At 50.4% G+C, this 25,792-nt stretch overlaps 1 protein-coding gene across 3 annotated transcripts in view; it reads right to left on the reverse strand.

The window, feature by feature from the left end:
- Nucleotides 1-1,521: 1,521 nt before the first annotated feature.
- TFAP4 (transcription factor AP-4) overlaps nucleotides 1,522-25,792 on the reverse strand; it is a 34,108-nt gene continuing 9,837 nt past the window's right edge. Inside the window, exons 3-7 of one of the 3 annotated variants that reach the window (XM_038420375.2) lie at nucleotides 23,130-23,228; nucleotides 21,264-21,434; nucleotides 17,176-17,259; nucleotides 3,301-3,459; nucleotides 1,522-2,230 (exon numbers count right to left, since the gene is read on the reverse strand). In XM_038420375.2, the coding sequence (XP_038276303.1) occupies nucleotides 2,036-2,230; nucleotides 3,301-3,459; nucleotides 17,176-17,259; nucleotides 21,264-21,434; nucleotides 23,130-23,228 (708 nt within the window). In that variant the 3' untranslated portion in view covers nucleotides 1,522-2,035. Of the gene's footprint in view, nucleotides 2,231-3,300; nucleotides 3,460-17,121; nucleotides 17,260-21,263; nucleotides 21,435-23,129; nucleotides 23,229-25,792 lie in introns of all 3 variants that reach the window. The other 2 variants (XM_038420374.2, XM_038420376.2) reach the window with 2 other exon arrangements.

Genomic DNA, 25,792 nt, shown 5'->3' on the forward strand with positions numbered 1-25,792 from the left:
GAGATAACAAAGATTAGCTATCAGGTATCATAGGCCAATTCCTCAATAGGTTTAAACTGGTGTAGCCCCATTGAAGTCAATAAAATGATGCTGATTTACAGCAGCTAAGGAGCTGGACCTACCTGGGGAGTACTTCACCACCACATTACTCAGTCTGCATTAGTTTTCCCCTCAGGTTCTCTCCATTCCTCATCCTCTCTCCCCCAATTCCCTGCCCGCGGCTCTCCTCTCTCTGCATTTCATTCTTAACCCATCTCATCTCACCCGCGTAAGTGATCAGCAACTGAATAGTTACCACTGGCACAGAAAATGACTGCGTTTTAGCATTAACACGCAGTTTGGATTATGAGTGGAGGGGGAGTTCACACCTCCTGGAGCCAGGGTTTCAAGCTGGCTGCAGACACAGGTAACAATACTATCAGGTTAGTGGATTCCCATTTCAAAAGGTTTTCTTCACAGCCATTCAGGCTAGAGGCTCATGGCAAGTGGAAGTCAAAATTCTGCAGAGGTTGAACGAGCGGCCAGGTGGCAGTTCCTGGGCCAGCGATGGGACACGTGGTGTAGAAGATGCATGGACTTCCAGGCACCAGCTGCAGGACTGGAGCCCACTCTGGGAGGCAGAGCCATCCCTCACCTGTACTTACATAGCTCATGCATAGCCCACAGATTTTACACTAGGCAGAGATTCTAAAAAACAAAGTACAAACTTTATTTTGTTTCTTTACAAAGGCACAAGCCTTTTTTTTTTTTCACTTTCTTAACAAAATATAATAGCTTCTCGATGAACACAAAGACCTGAAAATCGTAAAAAAAAAAAAATACAAAAAAAATGAAAGAAAAACAGAAAAACAGTTGTGGCTGGGGAGTAACCTACCAAATACCCACAAGGCTCTACACAACACTGGCCTAAACCTACAGCCAAACAGGAAGGGGGCGGGGAGGGGAGAAAGGAAACCAAAACACAACAGAAAAAAGAAACAGAAGCGACACAATCACAGAACAGAACAACTCTTCTGACTGGGCAGACCCCACAAAATGGATTAAGTGCTTTAGGAGGAAACAAAGGAAAAATAAAGAACATGAAGTTGATATCGTCTTGTTGAGCATCTCCTGCCATCGGGACTGGAAATGACATGGGTTTGTAAGGTTGGGATTTTTTTTATTTTTTTTTAAATATAAAGCAACACCACCAAACTGAAATCTAGTCAATTTTTAAGCGCGTTCAGAGTCCTTTCAAGTACTACACCTGCTCCCCCACCCCCCAAATGCTTCCAGTGGCCTTACAATCCCATCTTCCTGTTTTAAAAAGTGTTTTCTCGCCCCTGTTGCCATTTGTGTGGGTTCTTTCAGGGGAAGTGCCCAGTGGTGCAGGAGAAGTAGTGAAACTGACCACACACAGAGCATCGCCAAACGCGCCAAGTAACCTCAACACATTCCTCTCTATTCTCCGCTAGTCGGCTTGAGAGTAGGCAACTTGTTCTGTGCCATGGGACTTCAGTTGATGGTGTCCCTTTAATTCCCTCCCCCTTTTTTAAAATAGAGAAACTACCAACAAACAAGAAAAAAGAAGAACTCAGGCCAGCCCATGAACAGCCTAGAGCCCATGCACCAGCCGTGCTATCCATCGCACCAGTGCTGGATAAAGCCGGGACTACTTTTGCAAGATTACTGTAAGTCGGATTTGAGTTTTACAAAACCACAGGCGATTTGGTTCCAGGTCCCAGTTACCCGAACCCCAAAACAGTTCATCTGAGTTCAGATCCTGGGTTCCAGTTTTGGCCCATCTCTAGTTAAAAACAGCCCCCCTCCCTCCCCCAGTGCTGGTTCACTGACAGCACCCCCTCCCGCCCCCTGGTTTGCTTTCAACTGCAGCATGAACTTTCAGCGTGTCTGGTTCTAGCACTCCGATTTACAGTATTGAAAAAGGTCATAAAAGAGACCCAAATCGCATTGTATTTTTTAAAAATTTCAGCATATTCTCTGACATTCCCCTCCCCCGGGTCCCACCCCTTTCCCTGCTACTGGCTGGGGGGTGTCAGGGCAGCTCCCCCTCCCCTGAGGGATCTTCCTTGCTCTGATCCATGGAGTCACTGTCGTCCCCCTCTGTGTCGGAGGCGGTGTCTGAATTGGAGGGCTCCAGGCACGCCCGGACGGGCGTCACGATGACCGCACGCCTCTGCTCCTCCTCCTGCAGCTGCTTTTCCTGCGTCCCTTCAATGTGCTGAATTGCCTGCCAAGGGGAAGGAACAGTGAGGGGAGTGGAGAGGGAACCCTGGCCACAGAGGCTTACATCCCTGGGGGAGGCAGGGAGAAGAGCATCAGGAGAAGAACCGATCCACTTATGCCTGTTTATCCCCTGGTGCCAGTGTTCTCCGGAGGAGTCTCCTGCAGAAAGGCTGCTATCACTCTCCTCCCCTGGTAGTTCTGGGCTGGGTCTCCAACAAAGTTAGCCACTATTCTGCTTTGCAGCGCCAATGATCTAGCCCAATCCTTGGGCACTTTGGATGGAGACATGCTGCATCCCAGGTCAGAAACACGCCAACACAGTCTGGTTCCAACCTCCCCTGCAAAACTGAACCATGCTGAGGAGCGGCTGGGATATCCAGCCTGCACAGTGCACAACAGCCCTTAGCTACCCCCCAGCACTCCGCACCACACTGGCAGCTCACCAGACACACAGCTGGGTTTGCAGACCCTTCGGGGGTATGTAGTTATGCTGCAATCATGCAGTGTGACCGCAGGTCGTGTGCACGTACCCAAGCTACCTTTGATCTAGCTCACTCGGTTACTGGAGCAGGGAAGCTGCAGCATCACGGACTGTACTTTAGCAGCTAATCCGGGCTGAAGCCCATGCTGCTTGAGCCAGTTAGATTAAAGCTCTCAGATATACCTCCACCTGCAGCAAACATGCCTGCGACTGCTGTGCAGACCTCCTGAGACAGCCTAGAAGGGAACTAGAGGTGCTGCTTCTCTCCTGGAAGCATCACTGGTCTCCCAGGGCCAAGCACAGGTGGGATGCTGCCCACAGACCCGGGGTGGGAACAGCAAGGTCTGATGCTGTTCAGACCCCTCTCTAAGCAACCCCATCTCCAAGTCTGAGCCCATGGGAGTCTCAGCCATAAGCACCACTGAGATTCGCTCAGTGTTGGGGTTATGGGGAGAAGCCCAGACATTCCCCCAGGGACCCCCAAATTCTCCCCACCAAGGACAATCCTGGCCTTGGAAGGTGCCCTGTCCTGAATTCTCCCCTTTTTCTGACAGGTTACTCCTACTCCCTCCCTCCCAGATTTGCTCCCGTACCTGAACAATGGTGTCCAGATTTTGCCTGGATGTAGAGACTGTGTTGATTACAGAGGATGGGCCCATGGTTACCACGGTGACGTGATGGGAAGGAGGTGGTGCTGGTACAATCACAGTGGGATGATGGGTGGGAGCTGGGGGACCGTGTGCCGGCAGGAGCTGGGGAGAGAAAGAAAGACGCCATTGAGTACGGAAGCTGCCTAGCAATGCCTCCAGCACAGGTGAATCCAGTGCCCACGAGCTCCAGGGCACAGGAAATGGGAGGAGCTCCCCGAAGGGGACAGGTCACAGCAGCCCAACAAAGGGAATGGAACCAACACGTGGGCTCCATGCCCAGAAAACACTCAGTCGACAGCCGACATTGTGGGAGGAGCCTGCCATGCACAACCATCCCCTCCACAAGGGCCGTCAACCCCTTGCCCTTGAGTAGGAGCTCAGCCTTAAGCTGTCTGTGGACTGAGCCAAGTGAACAGCTCTGGCAAGTCCCCAGAGGGCACAGCTGGGGTCTCCAACCAGGCACTCTGCTGGCCGCCCACCAGCTCTATGGCTATACCAGCCTGCACTAGACAAGGAGGACATTGCAATGACAACCAGTCTGTCAACTCCACTGTACTCCAGAGCAGGGTAGCTGCCCTCTGGGTGCTTCCAGGGACAATCCAACCACCTGCAACCTAAAGTCAGGCCCTTAGAGCACTAAAACACACCATCACCAGCCCCTCCACACACAACACAAATCTACCTATCCTCCTCCACACCACCCAGCCGCCTTAGGGAAGGAACAGAGGCTGGGCTGGCAGTGTGCCTGAAGGGTCACAAATCTGGACTCTGCTGGCAACCCCCGACACTTCCAAAAATAAGGAGGTTATAGGATTATACAGCTAGGATGGCAGAACGATTGATAAACTGGAGCAGACAAATGATGCAAGCAGACCTGCCAGTGCCCCTCAATCCCAACCCACAACCCCTTCCATTCCAGTCCACATGGTGTCAAATCAGAGAGATGGCTTTGGGAGCCAGATGAGATTCATTCTGCTGTTATTAGAGATGAGATCTGAGTCCAGGTATTTGGAGACAAAAAAAGCAAAGACAAAAGAGGTAATTCACTACACCCCCAGCCAGGGGAGAGGGCTGAAATGAGTCCATAACTCTTTCATTCCCTTGAACCCTTTGGAGACTGAGGAAACGTCTGACCCCACACACCCTTCTCAGGGCTTGCATGGCTGGCAGCCTCAAATCCAGGGTGCAGTAGGTTTGGCTAAGCTCAGACCTTTATGGTGGGCCATGCCTATGCTATCCCCACCACCTAATCTGGGGAGTCCGGAATTGTGGAGGCAAAGCCCAGCCTTCACACAGATTCTAAACTTTTGCATGGCTAAGAGCACCTTGAGAACCTCACCAAAACAAGCCCATCAGCAGGGCTGAAGCTCGTCACCAATTTCCCCTAAATACCAAACTATTATGTTCAGATTTCAGAACCATTTCCATCCTAGCCCTCCAGTGCTGGCTCTTGGGGACTGAAGCCCATGGGCACAGGGAGGGCTCTCATTTGAGGTGCTAACCAGCCTGCATAGGTATTGACACCAAGCCCATTGCTCTAGGCCAGGGGGTTCTCAAACTGGGGGTCGGGACCCCAGGGGGTTGCGAGGTTATTGGGGGGAGGGTCACAAGCTGTCAGCCTCCACCTCAAACTCTGCTTTGCCTCCCAACATTTATAATGGTGTTAAATATAAATTAAAAACTTTAAAATAGAAGGGGGTGGGAGGGGTATCACACTCAGAGGCTTGCTGTGTGAAAGGGGTCACGGTACAAAAGTTTGAGAGTCACTGCTCTAGGATCACACTTCCCTCCCAGCTGAACCTGCCCCTCTGCTGAGGGCTTACTGCCCCCTGTGGGCACAAAGAGGAGCGGCATGGTCCAGCCCCTATCCCAGGGGTCAGCAGCTTTTCAGAAGTGGGTGTGCCACATCTTCATTTATTCACTCTAATTTAAGGTTTTGCGTGCCAGTAATACATTTTAACATTTTTAGAAGGTCTCTTTCTAAAAGTCTATAATATATAACTAAACTATTGTTGTATGTAAAATAAGGTTTTAAAAATGTTTAAGCTTCATTTAAAAAAAAAAATTAAATTAAAATGCAGAGCCCCCCCGGACCAGTGGCCAGGACCCGGCAGTCTGAGTGTCACTGAAAATCAGCTCACATGCTGCCTTTGGCACGTGTGCCAGAGGTTGCCTACCCCTGCCCTATCCATTCTATTGGGTAGAGAATCGGTAATAAAATCAGTGCTGCTTACCAATGCCTCAGCCTGAGCTAACACCAAATGAGACTAAAGGGGTGGTGGGAGAGTTACTTCCCCCAGCTAGTGTTTCAGGCTGGCTGCAGACTCCGGAATTTCTGCATTGGTTCATGTCTGGACATTTATCTTCAGAAGCACAAGGGCCAGAAATTTCCATTAAATAAATCTTCAATTCTGCCACGTGAATGTGTACTGCAACCAGAAATCCAGCAAGCTAGCCAGATCCAGCACTGCTTCCCAGCTGGCTTCCAGCAGCACCATACTGAGGAGAGAGGAGGAAACGACATGCAGAGACCACCTCAAAGGAGAGGAGTTACTTCTGGACAGTGCCCTCGCATAGCTGTGCTGATCCCTTCCTTTCCAGCAATAGCTCTCTCAGATCCCCACTGCAGGAGAGCAGCCAGCAGTGACCTCTGCTGAGAGGGGTCAAGAAGCCCTGTCAGGTGAAAAGTGACCAAGCCTCAGCCCCATAAAGCAGCATCCGCTTTGCTGCGGCATTTGACAACAGCCCCTACTAAATTTCAGAACACACCACTGAGCTGCCATCATGCTAAGCAAGTCATCTCGAGATGGCCTGTCACAGGAATAGACGCAGACTTTTACCCACTTCGCCTTCGGGACAACATAGTTTGACTCAGATTTTTCTCCAGAGGCCACAGATCAAACCGGTTTGACTTTCCACACTGCATAGTTCTGAGCAGTAGCTACCAGCTCAACCCTCAAGGTGCACAAAATCCCAAACACTCCAGCCCAAGGCTGGCTTTGGGGGAGACAGGCAGCAGCGACTGACTGAAATCAAAAGGCCATAATGAAAGTCCAACACGGTTTGTCCGAAGTTGGGATGAGGCCCAACCACCACCCTGTCTTTGGGGGGTGTCAGAGGAGGGGAATTGGTCAGCAAGCATTTCAGTTCCAAACCCTTCAGCATGAGGGGCATAGACAGGGAGACGCCCAAGGCAATTTGGATAACCCCACGTTCATGCCCCATGGAACAACCGGCCCCTGAGTGAAGGGTAAAGTTCGCAAGAACATCTAATGGTTTCACTAGAGGAGGGGTAAACTGGGAGGTCCCTTTCACAGAAACACAGGAGGCAGGAATAGCAACCAAGGAAGCTTTTTGTGTTGTCAAAGCTAACCCTGGCAACTGCAGAGACAGGAGAAGTCCAAAACAGACAAGAAACAAAAAGTCAAGGCCTTGACCTTGAGCATCTAGCTCCATTTGGTACTTTCCTAGCAGGCAGCTTTCTGGAATCTAACAGCACTCCCCTGATCTCCTGAGATAAGCACAGGTCCCCCTGACCTCAGAGACCCCACAGGCTGCAAGGTCTGGATGCACTACCCAGCTGGGATAAGAGATCTTGACTTGAGGAAGAGGGAGTGAATGGATGGCATTTGGACAAAGCCATAAGCTCTGAGAATGGAAAGCCACTTCTGCCGCACCCATGCTGGGGCAGTGACAATCACTCTGGCTCTGTCCTGACAAGTCTTACTCAGTATTTGGGTAGAAGAGGAAACAGAAAAGTTTAAGCTAGCATAAAAGGGATCCAATCCACACTGGGGATCACTGCCTGCTCTCAGGTGGGTCTTGGGATGCTTGTTCTGATGTGTAGCAAACAAATTCACCTCCTAGTGACCCCACCTGCAGATACAAGACAAGCCCCAGAGTCTGAGTGACTGCTCATGATGAGCAATGCTTTAGGACTCGTGTCATTGGCGATGGTGGGTTGAAGTGCTCTCAGGCTAGACTGGAAGTATCTTCCTCATCATCTGACGAGCAGGACACTCCTACAAGATGTTCTGTGGCAGCGTCCACGAGAGTCGAGAGCCTCCAAGACACTAAAGGGGAACGATCACGTCCACGCGGTGAGTGCTTGGTGGGCACACCAGGCTGTCACCTGGCAGCCATGACACTGGGAAAGGGGGGTTGTGCAGGCTGCCAGGCCTAGGACTCAGATCTTACACTGGACCACCTACCCTGGGTGTGGCTAGCTCACCAGCCTGGATGACATCCTAGAGGAAGGCAACTAGAGCCTTTACGGAATCTACGGTGACTCCCAGGAAGATCAAGTCCAAGTTGGGACCGTGGTGGATGTGTCTGTCTCAGATCTGCAGAGAGAGCAAGTCTCCCCCAGGGCATGGACACCACCGCCGTTAGAGTATGGATAAGTGGGGAAAAGGTGTATGTAGAACATTTCACTTTGAGATCTATAAAGATCCTTACACTGACAGGCAAGTAGCATTACCCCAAACTAAAGCAGATGTGAAGTGACTTGCCCAAGGGAGCAGGTGAATGGCAGAGTATGGTATGGAACCCAAGTCTACTGACTCCCACTCCAGGGCCATAGCCACTGATTGACGCTGCCTTTTCACAAGCTAGTCTTCCAGATACCCCTGCAGGTCTTGACAACACAAAGAGGCTGCATCTACAGCCAAGTGCTTCAATGCCCTGGGGATGCCAGCCCAAAGGCACCCCTGGGTGTTGATAGTTACACACTGTGAATCTGAGGGCCTTCCTGGACTTTTACCTTGAGATATGGAAATAAAATAACTAAGGTTTAGGGCCCTCCCTCTACCAGTCTTGAGGGCTGAGAGCAGGGGTTACACTCCCCAGAAAAAGCAAGCAGGACTGGATTTCCCTTGGGTATTTGTCCTATGGATTGAGGTCTAGAATAGGGTGCAGGCCTTAGTTTTGTTTGCAAATAAGGATACTGGGACTCAAGCCGTTTCTCTGCTAGGGTTCCTGTACTCCTTTTATGGCTCCCACTTTTCAATGGGCCAAGATCTCCTCCTGGAGCAGTTTCGTGTAACTGGGATCCTTGAACAGGGCAAGAGGGCTTGGCTATTAGCATGGCTTCCTGCATTCCATGAGCACTAGGAACCAGCAGTCTGAAGAAATGGCTTGGCATGCCTGAAAATATTGGGAATGGTCCACAAAGGGAGGGGTAAAACAAAGTGTGAGGACTCAGTGTCCCAGGACTGGTTTGAAGTCCTCTGGTGCCACCAGGAGCTGAGGCCAAAGAGCAAGACTTGTCTTTTGATTGGATCAGAAGAGCTTCCTAAATAGTCTGGGCCTCTGCAGGCAGCCAGCTCCTGAAGAGGACTGCAGTTAGGTGTCCCTTATTGAATCTAACTGAAGATTTCCTGTGGAAAACAGACAGACTCAAGCCCAGGGATGCACCCATGGACTTTCATCTTTTCCAAGACCACAGCTGCCTCTGAGCTGAAGAGATCTGTGCTTTCACAAAGGTCAGTTCATAGCTTATTCCGGAGCTGCAGCAGAGTGACCAAAAATCCTGAGCCAGGAACATGTGCTGAGAGTGACGTCCAGATATACCAAAGACAGACCTGAGGGAAGCAGACACCTCCTGGAACATCTCCAGAAAAGAAAGTCACTTAACCAGTAACTGCAGCTCTCCAAGAGTTGCACGTCAGCATTCACTCATGGGATGGCACCCAGTGTCTGAGCTTCTGGAATGGGATTTTTTTTTGTCCTGAGGAAACATACTGCTCAAGGGGCAGCTTTGGACCAGAATGAGAGAATTTATCTGGCCATAACTGGCTTCCCTCAGAGTCCAGGCAGATGAAGGATCAATCTCGCTTCCAAACACATCCACTCACTTGGACACTGACGACTCCTCCTTGGTTCTAGACTTTCCATTTGCAGCAGCAGCAGCCACAAGTTAGCCCCAAGGTCGGATGCTGGAAAAGAAAAGAAAAGCCAGCCTCCCTTAGAATCTAGCCTGAAGGACGAAGACATTTCCCATGCGACAGAAGTGGCGGTAAGGGTTCCAGACCCTTTTAGTCCCCTTCAAAAAGGGATGCCTGTGGCCAGAGAGGGCTGTTCTCTTTTTGGCCTGGAGCTCCAAGACATCAAAGGCCTGAGTGGCTTCCTGGGGTTGGCTATTAGAGGAACAGCACTCTGCCCAGCAGATCTTGAAACACCAACAGCTGACAGCTCCAAAGGCTGGAGGAAGCAGTTGAATCAGTCCCATCTCGAGAGGAGTCAAGAGGATGCCTTCAAGGACTGTCCCTCCAGAGGCCTTTCCTCCTCCGCAAGAGGAAGCGGCTCCCGAAAAGCACCACCACTTACTCCAGGGACTCAGGAGGCAGCTGCAGTAGAGGGATCCCCATAGGAACCTTTATTACCTTAGGAGAAGACCTCAGCTTCACTCCTTGTAGAAGAGGCTGTCATAACCATCCAGCTATGGGTAGCCTAGAATTCCTCCTTACCTATAAGGGGTTAAGAAGCTCAAATAACCTGGTTGGCACCTGACCAAAAGGACCAATGGGGGGGGGGGAAGACACTTTCAAATCTTGGAGGGGGGAGAAGAAAGGCTTTGTTTGTGTGTGTTCTCTTGGGAAGCAGAGAAGCATCAGGTCAGAAAACTCCTTCTCCTATAAATCATCCTAAAAGTCTCTCATATTACAAAAATTGAGAGTAAAAGCCAGGCAAGGTGTGGTAGATTATCTTTTGTTTTGCTTGTGAATTTTTCCCTTTGCTGGAGGGAGGTTTATTCCTGGTTTTTGTAACTTTGAAACTAAGCCTAGAGGAAGTTCTGTTGTGTTTTTGAATTTTTTTGTTACCCTGTAAAGTTATTTTCCATCCTGATTTTACAGAGATTTCCTTTTTTTTTTTTTTAAATAAAATCCTTCTTTTAAGAACCTGACTGATTCTCTATTGTCCTAAGAACCAGGGGTTTGGGTCTGTGACCAACTGGTTAGGACATTATTCTCAAGCCTCCCCAGGAAAGGGGATATAAGGGCTTGGGGGGATATTTTGGGGGAATAGGAACTCCAAGTGGTCCTTTCCCTGATTCTTTGTTAAATCACTTGGTGGTAGCAACGTACCCTCCAAGGGCAAAGAATTTGTGCCTTGGGGAAGTTTTAACCTAAGCTGGTAGAAATAAAGCTTAGGGGGTCTTCCATGTGGGTCCTCACATCTGTACCCTAGAGTTCAGAGTGGGGAGGGAACCCTGACAAGGTCAATGCAGAAGGAAGAGCAGCATAGGGCTAAAAGGTGAACAGTGCCCATGTGTATTAAAGCTCTCAAATCCTGGGGCTGTCCAGTAGGACAGCCGAGGCTCCAAAGCCATTCTTGTGCCTGAACAAGGTTCCCCGAGGCGGAACTACAGCAGAACGGGATGGTGCGTAACTCTTGGAGCCAAGACTGCCATAGTACCGAGCTGAGCAGTGGGGTCTACAGCTCTGATGACACCACCAGTCTGCAGAAGGACTCATCCCCATGGTGCCAGAAGGTGACTGTTCTGGAGAGAACTTCGCAGGAAGTGATCCAATGGAGCCTGTGGGGGGAGTACGTAGGGGTTAATCCACATCCCTGGATTTCACAAGCACACACCAGAACCATGACCGGGTGCTGCTGTAACTCTTATCAGATGAAATCTGATGGGCACACCCACTTTACTCAGCCAGGACCTGAGGAGCCCTACCCTTGCTAGGAGTCTTAGGATCTGGGAAAGCCAAATCTGATGGCTGGATCTCTGCTGTAGCCCTTTTTTTCAGGGGCTATTCTGAGTTCCTTACAGGGCACCTTTCCAGCAGGATGACAACCCCCTACAGCCTAGAATTTTGCATCAGGCTATGGCACAGAGCAAGGCTTAACACCCACCTCACTTGTGCCTTTTTTAAAAAAGGTCGCCCAGATTTATATGCTAATAGAGCAGGTTCTAGGAGCCCAGAAAGATCAAAAGAACAACTTACAGGCTCAGCTGCTGCAAACAGCCCTCTCCCAAAATGTTAGAGGTGCATATGCCTTTCTGAAGCAGGGAACTTGATGAAGCAAGACAAAACCATCTGTGCTCGGAGTAAATACAATCTCATCTCAGGCCAAGCACAAAAATCTTGACGACGGGGTCCAAAACCCCTCCACAAAATCCTACAATCTTAAGAGACAGCTTAGACTGAATCGAACATTACAAACTTAATTTTCTACAATTAAATGTAAAGGTTACATGAAGAAAGAGAGAGGTTGATTTCATGAGCATACCAGCTGTTAGAGGGGAAGGATTGTTGGAGGTATGAGTGTGGCCTATGGAGTACAGGGTTTGCAAGAATTTCATTCACATGCTCTTTAACTACCGGCTGTTGCTCAGGAAGGCTGTGCACACGTAGGTATTTTAGCATGACAGTATTAAAGAAAGGAAGAGTTGCAAATTATAGTCTTTATGGTCAAAGATTTCAACAAGACTTACCACCTCACTCAGCACACAATGAACATGCAGAGGTCCAGCAGATCCTTGCCTTGTTCTCTTCATGGTTACACCAATGTAAATCCGGAGTAATTGAACCAAAGGAGTTAGTCCAAATCTACAATGGTATAACTGTGTAATGTGTCCATTAGTGCCTGGGAGTGATGGGGAACAGTGAATGAGGCCACGTGCACTGAGTGAGCCACATTTTTTAAAGAAGTCGTTTTGACAAAGATTGGACTATTTTTGAAACATGATGAAGGCCTCAGCATTGCTGGTTGTAGCTGAATTTTAAAAATGTAGCATGTTCTCAGGAATACAGAGAGGGTAAGTTAACAGAGAAACACTTCAACAGAGTTTTCATTTTTAATAGAAAAGGATGGTGGCGGGGAGGGAGAATAAGGTGAAACTTGGCTCCTAAATGTGTATATTATGTTTAGTTTTACATTCGTATGCAAAAATTCAAAAGTTCCATTTGTCTGACTGCAAAACTAGAACACATATTTCCTCTGTATCAGACACCCTGTTTGTATTAGTTACATTTTAAAAATACATTTGTGAATTTCCAGAAACGTACTGGGAATTATCTTTACGTTTTCACAGAGGATAGCAGAGAAGTAGAATTACAAGGGGAGGAACTTTCACTTCCAATACTATCTGTGCAGGGCTCTCACTCCTGCCTCTTAGCAGGAGATTGATGGAACTCCTTTGGTTCGTAAGAGCAGTGGAAGGGGGTTAAGGTACAAGCCAGGCTTCCTGCCAGCAGCTATGTGCCACCCACTGCCAAGGTAAAATGATGCCTTCAGACAATTCCAGAAAATTCCTACGAGAAGGCAAAGCTCCCACAAAGAGCAAACAAGTTGATCAATGCACCAAAAAAAAAAAAAAAAAAAAAAAAAAAAAAAAAAATGTGCCTCAGAAATTCACAAACCCAGGAGTGTGCGAGAGAAGGTAGACCCTTAAAACAGGGAATTTCCAAGCATCCATGGGAATCCTGCCGGAGGGCTCTGGAGAAAGAGCGATAAGGGAAGTGAGTTTTCCTCTCTCTTAGAAGTCATTTGTGCAGGATTCTCACTCTTGGAGAGCAAGGTCTAGGTGTGGCCCAACAGACAACACAGCTGAAATGAGCAGCAACACCAGGCCATCACCAACAGTGTGATTGGGGAATGGATCTCTAGGACAGGCTGGGGTGAAGGCATTGCCTCAACCCTTGGCTTGGCCTTCTTAATTCAACTCACTTAGGTCCTGGCAATGTGAAAGGCAGAGAGAGAGACACACACTTAGCCACAGTCCTTTCAGTAACAGCACTGCCAGCACATGGGGTTTAAAATGAGGAGACCTTCCTAGAGCTAACAGCAAACTCTAAGGACCTTTTGACATGCGGCGCAGAGCTCCCACATACACCACATTTTGCAGGACTTTCCCCATTCCAATTATCCAAGCTGCCTGTTCCTCAGGACTGCTGAGACAACAATGTAATCCTGCAGAGAAATGGGGAGGAGAAGGGAGATTGCCCACCCAAGCACTCTGTAGCCAAGAAGAAAGTGCATGGAGCTGGGAGCCAGGAGTTCTCTCACATCTCTAGCAAACTGTTTCAGTGCTCTTCAGAGCCCTTATTACTGAGTGGAGCCTCACTCATAACCTAGGAGGCAATCAAGTATCAGCCCCTCGTTTTACAATATAGTAACAGATTGCACATGGACCCTTCAGGCAAAAAACTGGGACTAAGCCCAGGTCTCATATTGTAGATCCAAGTCTTATCTATTCAGCCACCCTGCCTCTCCAAATGGAAGTGCCAAATCTACAGGCTCGGCTTTCTGTAACCATTGCTCTACTAAATCAAAGTCCCCTCTCAGAGCCAGGAATCAGACCAGGAATTCCTGAGCTCCAGCATTTGCTTGCTGCCTAATGTGACGTAGTTCACTCACCAGAGTGGCACCTCCTGCCAATCATCTCAGGTATTAGCTTTCTCAGCTGGTATGCCTTCCCCTGGTAGTGCCTCTCTCACCATCTTCTCCACCTACAGACTTGCCTCACTCCTAGAAATGCAGTATCCTCTTCACATCTCGGCCTTGTCACCATCCATTTTCCCCCTGCACCTTCTTCATCCTCTTTGCAGGGCCTCCAGCCTGCAAGTCCCAGTAGCTAGCCAGGAGTTACCTCTTAGCTCCTCCAGTCCCTCCCACCAACTGCTCTGTCCAAGGTGCTACCATCCAGCCCACTAGGAATACCATCCTCTCTCCTTGGGCTCCCTGAAGTAACTGACCCAGCTCTGCCCTGCAGCTCTCTTTTATTTAAGCCCGCTGGGCCCTGATTGGCTGCTAGGCTGCTTTTAACCTCTTCCTTTCCAGTGTGGGGTGAACACCCCATCAAACCTAGCAAAAAATAAAAAACATAGCAAAATGTGCCAACTCCCCACATCTGGTGGCTGGTCCATAGAGAGGATAAGTTACTCCTTTAGTTCAAATGGTAGAGATCTGTGCTGGGATCCCAAAGTCCATGGTTCAAACCAAGCTGATGGCTCAAGCAGGGAGCCCCAATGGTTGCACATGACTGAATTTGTTAGTCCAGTTCTCTTTAAATCTGGGTTCAGTCACACAGCAATGAGCTGTCCTTTAAAGAACTGGTTGGGGAATTAAGCCATTATGTCCAATTTGTTATGGCCCGTCACAAAACAGGTGTAGCACGTTCGGGTATCTGTCACGCGTTTCGATGGCCTGTGTCACATTCAGGCAAGTGTTAGCGTAGGAGGGCCTCCCCAAAACGGACGCGGAAGCACGCTGGCCGGACAATCCCCTCCTTCAGGAGGAATTGGGAGATCCCCTGGGAGAACAATCTCCCTTGAAGAGCCTGCAATAAGGCAGATTGAGCTTCAGGCCCTCGTTCACTCGCTCTGTATCGAGCTGAAGTCACTGGCAATAGGAGAGTCCCCTTCTGTGCAAGACAAGCTGACGAGGAGCAAGTCCAAGAGGCGCTTCCACAAGCTTTGTCAGGTCAGTGGGATATTACTGTCACAAAGCACAAACCCTGCACTAAACTAATAAGGGACAGCAGCAATGCTGTTTTAACCACACTTGTCTCATCCCACTCAGGCTTTAGTTCAGAGAGGTTACTCCCCAGAGCACTCCAGCCCAGCCTGGAGTTGGACATACAGGTCTCCCCCTAGGGTGCCTCAGGGAGGACTTGCAGACTTGCTCCAAGAGTCTTACGTGCTCAGGGTAACATGTTCACATGTGCCTGGCACCCCAGCACGTTGTGTTAGGCTCCAAGGCAGACCCTAATGATGTGACCGTCAGGACTGCAGCACTAACGGGGTCTGAAGCTCCTGAGCGGGCTCCTTCCCCATGCCTTTCCTGCAGAGAGAGCAGGGCACCAGCACATCCAGGGAAGCACTGGCACAGCAGAAGCATGCGCAAGCTCCATAGAACAAAAACATCTGGACGCCAAACAGCAGAGCAGGCACCGATACCAAGCACCCTTCCGGCTGGCAGCTCAGGTTTTTAGCCAGAGCACCTACACTCAGTGTTGGCGCACCAGCACGCCAACAATACAAGTGGGAAGCATCGAAGACTAAGAGGGTCCCCAACCAAAAACAGGCAGAATACGCTGCAGAAGACAGGCACCAAAAAGCCCAAGGCCAGAGCTGACAAGTTGGGTACAGGAACCGAGAGGGAATCAACAAGCATCGTTGGGATGCTGGGATCTGATAGAGAGCAAGAGTGAGGGCCAACGAAGCAGTCTTCTTCAGGGAGCTCCTTTGCAGACTATGCTCAAGAAGGAACCGGCTGCAAAATGTGGAAGGCGGCAAGACAGGGAACAAAGCACATGCCATCAACTTTGCAGAAAGGAGCTAATTGCTTTGAGGGGATTTAAAAAGTAACATCCCACTCTGCCTCTTTCATTACACTCTGCACAGCCAGGGCACTCAATGAGGCAGAGGACCTACAGGAAGAATCTTGTACGTGACCATGCAATTCAACTGCTCATTAATGCCCAAGGAGTGAACAGGGGTCAGATTATGCAGCAACCTTCACTTGGGCATGTCCTGACTTCTGGATGCTTAGCACGCTAGCTTGGTCTGGCCAAACTGGACATTCACAGCCCACATGATCCGTCTGCCTGCTCTTTTCCATGAGGATTAAGGATTTCATTTTCTCTGGGCATGGAAAGGCTTTTCTATGGAAAGTTCATGGAGGGGCCATAAACAACATCACACGTTGAGTCGAGTCAGAAGCTCTGAATGGGGGGGGGGGGGGAGGGAGGAGTAATGTCAGCACTTACTAGGCTAAGAAGCACTGACAGCCCTGAGGGAACCGGCTGGCTTGGGGTGGAGCAGGTGCTTTCAGCGCTAGGTTGCTAGTCCAAACACAGACCAGGTCTGTTGTGAGGGCAGCTATCAGGTTCTCATGGACAGACTTCTGCAAACCAGAACCCAAGAACTGCCCCTGCTTACCCTGAGCAGAAGAGCCAAAGATTGAACTGGCAACGAACTCCCCCTACTCCTGGATGGACCCCTCCAGGCAGCACTCAGGGAGATTCTCACCTGGCTGCCAACTATGCTGCACCTGCTAGGAGGACATCACACTCCAGCCAGCGGAGCTGTCCTCCCAGTACTAACCAGACCACACCTGGCATGGGCCCAAGCAGAGCCAAAGGTCACGTTCTCTTAGGTTTAGCTCTCCCCCCGCAGAGTGGCATCCAGGCACAAGATCTGATCCAACATGATAACCCAGGCCCTCCTCAACGTGGTCATTCCCCAGTGGGACCACCACTGGTGGTGAAGAAAGCTCCTTGCTACGCAAGAGAGAGAGGTGGATCTATGGAATGTGACCGAGACTTCTGGATGGAGGATTAGAGCAAAAGGACTAAGCTACAAGCTGTGGTTCTCCCTCCGCCCCCATAGCCACACTCAGGAGCCAGTCCTTCCCCAGCAGCAGCTTCAGATGATGCCCTCAGCGTGCAAGCTGGGAAGACAGTTCTCTGCCATGTCGCCCCCTCCCAGCTGGAGAAATGCGAGAAGGCCATGCGCGCTGCACCCCTTCCCCCTCCCCTGGAGCCGAGAGCATTGCCAACGCCTTGCTCTCAGCCCCAGCCAGCCCGAGGATGGAAAGACTCCAAGGTCTTCCTGATGGGAGATGCATCATGTCGTCGGGCCGCTCCCCCCAACACCCTTGGATTTAAACACCTGCACATGAGGCTGTGGGCAAAACCATCTGAAATCTCCCTGCAGAGGAGCTAAGGACAGGGTCAGCGTTTGGGCCACATGTGATCTCAAGGGGGTTGGGGCGGTGGGAGATGGGAGGCGGGGTCAGCGCACTCACCTGCGTTCGCATCTGCTGCTCACGTTCCAGCTTCTCCTGGTGCAGCAATCTCACCTGTTCCTGCTGCTGCTGGAGCTGCACCTGCTGGGCGATCACCTTGAGCTTCTCAGGGTACATGTGGGCCTCCAAGGAGCGCACCTGCCAGCCAATCAGAGAGAGGAGCCCATACCATTGGGTGTGGAAGAGGAGTACAACCCCACCCTCACACATACATCAACCCTGCTTATCAAGATGGCGCCAAGGCAGTCTGGTGGCTTGGTACTATGGTGGAATCCATTTCAGTGCCAGGGATTCCATCAGAGCACATCACGGGTCCTCACACCACCCACTCCCAAAGGCTTCCATGAGGGAGAGGGGCTCATAGAAGCAGCAGCAGCAGCAAGAGAATTCGGCAACTGCTGGGAGCAACCAGCGCCAAATGCCAAAGGATGTTCCTCTGTGGTGAGGCCCCTGCAACCGGTGCCTCAGGTACACGAGGTGGCAGCACGTGGCTGACACGCTCCTTAATGCTGCGCTCCTGCAGTGAAGAGGGATGAATGAAGCAAAGAGACAGGAAAGAACCTGTCTTCCCAACAGTGTGCCTCTGAGAGGAATGCAGTGAGGCTGGGTGTTAGGTGAACAGCGCTTGGAGATTTCCAGGGTACCATAAGGGAAGATAGGAAGCAGATGCAGATCTGTTGGAGGGACAGATCTAACATGACTCTGGAGCCTGGGCTCTGCTCCTTGGTCACCACAGATGTCCCCCGGTTGGAAGGCTGAGACTGTTACGTGCCAGTCTTGCACAGGATCAAGTCAGGGGAATCCTGAAAAGTTTCTGCTCCACAAATGCAAGGGCCAATTCATTGTCTTCAAACTCCCGTACCAACGTGATCCACATGCCATGCTACTGAGAATTCCAGCCATCACTACCACCAGAGCTGGAAAAGATGGGCAACTCCCTCCGCTCTGCTTGGTCACCAGGGAATTATCCACCTGAAACTCCACTTCTCTGAGGAGACTATTGCAACAGGATTGTTGCTCTTTGATCTTAGCATGAGACCAACAGGACTCCCACTGCTCTGAAAGTATTTTCAGCCCCTGGGGCAGCAGTAGCAGGTTGGGGCATGAGCCAGGCCCCCTACCAGTCACCCTCCAGAGGGGATATAAATGCAGCCTTCCAGAAGCTCCAGTCATTTTGTTCACTTCTGCTGAAGGTGAAGTTTCCATAACAAGTCACGATGATAAGAACCTAAGCTCCAACATAAACACAGTGCAAGCAGAACACCTGGAAAAGAGCCCCCAAATCAGAGGCACTGGGTGGGTGTGTGACAACCCTGTCTGACTGATCCCTTTCACTCTGCTTCTCTGAAGAGAGTGGACTCTCTCCTCCATAAAGATACCATCCCACAGGAGGTGCACGCACAATAAGCGTCTCACAGAATGACCAAAAGAAGGAGTACAGCCAATGGAGTGGCAAGAACACGCTGTGCTTTAATATAGACACCTCAGTGGGGTAAGACGGCTCTTCAAAGTCTCAGCTGCTTGGATGTTTTGCACCTGAGAGGAGACAGTAAATTAGAAACAAAAAAAACTTTATACAAAAAGATAGGCAATAAGGCACATGTGCAATGAAAAAAGGACCTCCCTGAGGTCCTAAGAACAAGAGGTCCCTGGCCTTGAGACCAGGTTCAGAGGCTGAAATGGCATTCCCTACTGAGAGCAAATCAAGGCAGTGAGGCTCTCTATGTGTGGAGAAGAGACTGCAGCACTGTGTTACCGGATTTCTGCAACAGAAACACCCTCAGACAGCCCACGGGGACAGCCTTGCCTTGAAACGGCCACCTAGTTCCAAGCTAGCCGGGCCATGGCACCATGCATCACTCCAGGCACTTCGATGTGGTCCCTGTAGTTGTGGCACTGCCAAATGCTGCTAAAACCTGGATGGCTCTTTTAGGGCTTTAGTCCACTCAAGGCAGAAGCCGAAGGCCTTTCAGCACAGAACACACAGGGAAAGGCCTTCCCACTGTGGGTGTGAGGAGAGCTGGCAGGACAATAGGCTGGCATCTGATATCGTCTTGGGGAGGAATCTCAAGAGTCAATAGCTCTCACCTGAACCTCCAAGTCTGACAACCACTAAGGACCCCTGAAGATCAACAGGAAGGTCAAATCAGCTTTCCAAGCATAGCCTTGCCCTACCCTCGCTCGGAGTGACCCAAGGGGCAAGCCAGGAGACAGACTTGAGAGCACAGGGGTGCAGGACTATGAGCATAGCTGGTCTTCCCCGTAGCAACAACCAACTCCACCACACAGTCTCAGAGAGGGAGGGAGACCCAGCTAGCACTATCTTCCAGGAACAGAGTTTTTTTCCTCCAGCTCTTGCGAGAGGGTCTGCGTTAGGGGCCTGCCACCCACCCCTCTTTCACCAGCTGAGCCAAAATGAAGTAAATGAGTGTGGCAACCTGGTCGGAGAGAGTTCCTAGGCCAGATACTTCACAGTCATGGCCCTTGTGGAATCCCAGACTGGCTTCAGCTCCAAGTCACCCATCTTGAAGAGCCTCAGTAGGACCCAGGAAAGAGCAGAATCCTCACATGAAGAGGACGAATTTGGTGTTCCCACAGTGGGAGAGAATTTAGCGTCATCCGAGTCCAGAGAGCAGCCTCTGTCAGCCTGGTTCTCTGCCTGCCCTGATGCAGGCAGCTGGTATTATTGAGGGGACTGGGAAAGGGAGTTGGAAGGCCTTAGATTTGCAAAGCAGAGATATCAAAATCTCCTGTGCTGGGAGAGCCGACTGCCTCAGCACAAGAGCTCCAACTCCATCTGCTGGGTCCAGGCTAGAGGGATGCTTACAAGCAGATAAGGAAGGCCTCACTGAAACCTTGCAGGGGACCAGGAGCAATCAGGGTAGGTCACCAGGCATGCACCAATACTCAGAATCCGCACTCCTCCCCTTTCAGTGGATGAGTTCTGGAGGGGGAGAAAGCTGAAAGCCTTGATGCAAAGCTGCCTAGAATCAGGGCCATCAGGGAGGGATGTCAGCACCTCCATCTTGACTGTGGAGATTCCACCTCATTTCATGACCTAGAGCTCCGCATCCAGGCTTCAAGCCTGAAGGCCCAAGCGCACCAAGGAACCAGCACTAGGCAGAGCCCATGGCTTCAATGGGAATGGAGCTGTGTGCTTCACTGGACCTAGCAGTTCACAGCCCAGTCTGCACCATCACGGGGTGCAAGCGCAGAGTTTGGTGCTCCACTATTTTGACTAGCTCAGGGCTGAGTTTTGAGGTTTACCTTCGAAGCACTCTGGGCCAGCCACAGACTGGACTTCCAGGAGTCTCCCTGGGATGCCTCAAGGAGGACAGTGAGGTGCCCCACATTTCAATGCCAGGAGCAAAACTCGTAGACAGCAGCCACCCTGCTCATCCTGGCCTAGGGGACAGCACAGGCATCCATCACAGACAGCTCTGCCATACAGATGTGACCTGGAGGTAAGGAGCAGCCCTGCTCCGCCTTCCAACACACACCAGTGAAGACATGGCTCGTCAAGAGACATGAGCATGGCCCAGCAAGGCTGAGGCGGATACAGCCAGAGCCCCGAGGGGCTACAAGAACATGCTGTGACCACAGAATGTAGGCAACTGACAGGCAAACAATGACAAGGGCAGCAACAGCACGTCAGGAGCTCCTTAGCCAAGGGGGAAAATGGCTGCAACACTGGGAAGGCAGCGCATACATCATTCAGGACATGGCACACAGCGTCCGGCAGAGTGCCAGGATCCCACTCTACCTGCTTACAAATTGTAGTTGCTTCACCAAGACAAAAGAAATTCCTGGCAGATAGTACTTCAGAGAAATTAGTGTCTCAGCACATCTCATCTGGGTTGATCTGCCATCGTTCACTAGAGGGCGCCATAAGACTGCAGACTGCCTGCACCACTCTGCTGCAAGCACAAGGGGCCAGGAGCACAGACAGCTGCCTCCCTGAGGAATCAATCTGCTGGTGAGCAGGTGGCACAGGCTGGGTCCTCTCCTCCTCCAGTCACTACCCTAAACAGGCTCCTCAGAGGCTGTCAGTTCCCCCAGAGACCCCTGCCTGGAGAGCAGAGCACCCTCCTTGCACCATCTACCCTGTGTCCAGGCTGTCTACACCCCCTCACAGGCCTCACCTGCTCCTCCAGCATCATGCGGACCGAGCGCTCCTTGTCAAGCTGCTGTCGGAGTTCAATCATTTCTCGGCGCAGATCCTCTGCCTTCTCGTCCTCCCAGATGTCCGGCGAGCCAATGCCCTCGTCCTTGTCCTCTGCCCGCCGCCGCTTTGGGGAGGAGCCACTGAACTCCTGCCAATAAAACACAAAGTCAGAGGCAAAGGGACCAAACAGTGACCACAAGGCCTGTCAGCGAATACCCTTCCATCACCATGGGGATCCCAGAGCATGCCACAGATTGCACAGCAAAGTGCAGCCACCTCTAGAATGGAACACAGCAGTACACAGGAACAGGACAATATCAAGTGAAGAACCCATATCAGGGTAAATGCAGGGCAGCAGTGGCAATGGTTAGCGTCAGAAGACTCCTTTTCTGTATCCTTCAGCTTCTGAAGGGGGGATAACAACCTTCACCCGCCCCTTTGTGAAAAAAAGACCTATTGATGAAAAGGGCTAAGTGTCAGCAGTTACTAATTACCCCACTGGCACTTGCTCGGACTGGGGGGGTTAAAACTCCTACTGACACATATTTCAGCAAACAATCTGGTAGAGCAGCTCAGGACACTTCCAGGAGCACAGTGGTTTTCTGGCACAATGCTGGGCTCAGGACCCACACCCAGGGAAAGTGCTCTCTCCCCTCAGTCACCACTAGTACTTCCTGCTGTGCCCCTGAGCTTGTGTCAGTCTCCCATACAAACTCTGTCCCCAGGCTTGATCCTGCTTCACTTGATAGCCAACAAAATCACAGCCAGGGACGAGCCGCTGACACACTCCAGCCACGCTACAGCCTTCTCGGACAAATCTCCAGAAATGCCCGAGAACTGTAACCCAGCCTGTAAAAGCCATCAATATTTTGGTCACATGCGAATAGATTTATCCAGTTTTAAAACATAGTCAGCTCCCCAGCTAGGGCCCAAGTTCCTGCTACACCAAAATGGAGTAGTAAGGAGTGCAGCATTATGAATGCCATCCCATCAGCGAGGGGTTAAAATGAGTTTGCCTTTGGCCCTGCCAGAATATAAAAACCCCCCACAAAAGTGAGCTGTGGGCTCATCATGCATTCGCCACTCGTGCTGACAGCTACATGGCTGCAGCCTCTGCCTGCACAGTCCCAGCTAGCTAAGCCAAGGTGCACTGGCACAGCTGTGTGGGGTCCCAGGCTGGAGAGCAGGGGCGGGCCGCAGGTCAGGAACACAAACCAGACCCTTAAACAGACCAGATCCTCACTTACATAAGCACTGAGCACATTATCAGCGTGGAAAGTCACTGCCAACAAGGCACCTGTAGCAGCTAGTCATCTTAAGGACACCCTATCCAGTGAACAACTCCCCATTCACTTTGCCCTCTGCAGGGGCAGGTTACGTCAGGTTTGTGCTGCTTCTTGTCAGTTTCCCAGCAAAACAGATGCAGCAAAGCTCTGAGATCTGGATCACGCCAGCACAGGGACAGGTCAAGATGACTGGGATACACAGTCAGGCAGGGAAGAGGCCTATACCCAACTTCAGCGTGTCACAAGGATAAGCAGCAGGAAGCCTCCCCTCCCCTCCGGGTTTCCACTGCTGATCTAGAAGAGTTTGGGGGAGAAGCAGGAGGCCTGACTGGCCATGCTCCCAGAGAGAGCAGAGTAACTCCATCAGATGACGCACAGAGACCCAGCGACATTCCATCAGCTGACCAATACCGACCGGGCTGGGTGGGAATTACATTGGGCAATACAAATGCTTCTCATGCTTGCTAAGGGGCCTGGGTTATTCTGTGGTTCTAGAGCTTTCCTAGCAGAGAGGTAGGAAAGGGGAATAACAGAGAAAAAAGCAATAGCTGTACTACCTGGATGAACCGCTTGAGCTGCGTGTTCTGCTGCAGTAACCGAGTCTTCTCCTGCTCCAGAGAGAAGATGTATTCAGCTGTTTGCTGGAGAATCGCCGCCTTGAGAGAACCAGCAAAGAGGGTTAGTGGCACAGGAAGGTCGGCATGTCGTCATCTCCCCTCTCATGCCCCCCACCCCTCGATATTCCCCCCCAACCAACAAATATAACTGGAGATTTGTTCCTCTGCCTCTTCCAAAAATCATCTGTCAGACAGCTGGAGTCCTTGCACCAAATGGCGACTGGGAGTAGGAGACAAACTGCCACTACTCCCAGATTAACTCTCCCATCAATGTAGTAGCTCCATGTGAAGATGAGCCCCCAGTCATCTGCCTCCCAGGCCCCTAAGCCACAAGTGTTCCCCACTCAACCCCTGACCAGAAAGACTCCTCAGTGCTTGTGAAGTGCTAAAAGGAGCTCCCCCCAGACAATGAAATGTACCTTGGCCCTCAGTGCACTGGTGGTAGACATGAGCCACCTCCTTCCCCAGCTGGAACCTCAACTTGTTCTAGACCTGCCTTTACACCAGCTCCTAGCACTCTGCCAATGAGCCATGCCAGCACCAGCCTCCTAGACCACCCACAGCATGCTTGCTGCCTCCTGGAAGCCCCAGAGCCTACGCCCCAAAGAGCCAGGGGTTAGCATCTGAGAGTTATTGGTGGCCTGTGATGCAAGTTGCTTGGTCTCAGCCTAATTCCTAGTGTACAAGTTTCCATATTACAAAAATCTACCAGTGTAGGAGTCACTAACCGGCCCCTTTGATCTCAATCTGAGGAGAACTGAATGAAACTTCAAGTCCCCTCTCCTCCATGGGGAGGGCATTCTCTCCAAGTCAGCTAAGCACAACGGCAGGGCAACATGGCAGATATCCACCCTGCTGCTGTCCATGCTGCACCAATAAGCAGAGAACTTCACACACACACACATACCCCCAGGCCCCAAACCACCACCACATTTTCCTTTCTGGAAGCATCATTAGCAGCTGCCTAGTTAGCTCAGCAGGAGCAGCATTTACAGCCCTGCATAAGGATGAAAGCAAACATGTGACACAACATTCTTACACTGAGGGGATATGTAGGGTGGGCTGCAGGGCTCCATGTAAGTCACAGGAGTCATTTCACAATCCAAAGGGGTTAAATTAATCCTTTTTGAATAGCAGGGCTGTTCAGATGCCTGCGATTTTAAAAGACATTTCAGGTGCAAAAGGAAAGTCAAAGCAAGCTGTGGCTCTACACGAGACAGTCACAGCAGCATCCAGAAATACCAGCTACAAAGACCAAAGTTACTAGCGCTGTTTGCCACAACTTTATATGCTCCAGGAAGTCCAAGAGGGAACAGAGCAAGCCAGGTAGCCCAGACAACAACATGGGGAACTTTAGCAACACTGAGATCTAGGAGCACCTAAGCCCTGCTGGGCTCCTTGGTCTTATATTAGTAGAAACTAAGTGGTTCAGTGCCTAACTGGCTATGTGCATAGGCCATGATGTGCTTCATCGGAAGTCAGTTTGCTCGCAAGAAGCTGTAAGGGGCTCACTGGCAAAAGAATCCCATCCTGCAAAGCCCAGGAACTCTTAAAGATAAGAAAAAGGAGTACTTGTGGCACCTTAGAGACTAACACATTTATTTAGTGTGTATGATAAAACCCATTGTTTCATGTTGTGTGTGTGTGTGGTGTGTGTGTGGTGTGTGTGTGTGAATATCCCCACTGTATTTTCCACCAAATGCATCCAATAAAGTGAGCTGTAGCTCACGAAAGCTTATGCTCAAATAAATGTGTTAGTCTCTAAGGTGCCACAAGTACTCCTTTTCTTTTTGCGAATACAGACTAACACGACTGCTACTCTGAAATCTGTTTAAGATAAGAGACTCTGCTCCTTGTCTCCTTCAGCGCTCCTAAGTCTTGCAGGAGATGGGAAAGGGCTCTCAGCTCTCTAGGGTTTAAAATACTTCTAAACTCCGCCCCGTCACCATCACCACTCCCTGCTCCGGAACTCCTGGGAGGAATTGCTCAGGACAGAAGCAGCGCTCTGGGACCTAGCACCAATGTATGCACACAGAGTGTTCCATGTTTATGCCACCCTGATTGTTTCAATGTCCTGGGTATTTAAGGCACATCACAGGTGCGTGCCCCAGGAATTCCCCACACAGAACATTCTATTAGCACAGGTAAAATTGCTTCACTGGTAACAGCCTTATATGAGGCAACAAGACCATCAGTTTTACAATCCCTACTCACTAAAGAGCAGGGAAGTGGCCAGTGACAGTAATTTACCTAAATATTCTAGGTTTCAGGGTAGCAGCTGTGTTAGTCTGTATCTGCAAAAAAGAAAAAAAGAGTACTTGTGGCATCTTAGAGACTAAAATTTATTTGAGCATAAGCTTTCGTGAGCTGCTGTAGCTCACGAAAGCTTATGCTCAAATAAATTTGTTAGTCTAAGGTGCCACAAGTACTCTTTCTTTTTGCTAAATATTCTAGTTATCTTGCCACTCCACTCATAGGTTTGACATGAAAAATGCAACTTGCATATTTGCTTTACAACACATCTACACACTCTTAACATATCACTAGTGCAGTCTATGACTTGCAAGGCTAACGGAACTTCTATATTACTTACCTTCACTATA

The sequence above is a fragment of the Dermochelys coriacea genome, chromosome 10 (genome assembly GCF_009764565.3).
Source record: "Dermochelys coriacea isolate rDerCor1 chromosome 10, rDerCor1.pri.v4, whole genome shotgun sequence".
In the NCBI taxonomy this organism is placed as follows: Eukaryota; Metazoa; Chordata; order Testudines; family Dermochelyidae; genus Dermochelys; species Dermochelys coriacea.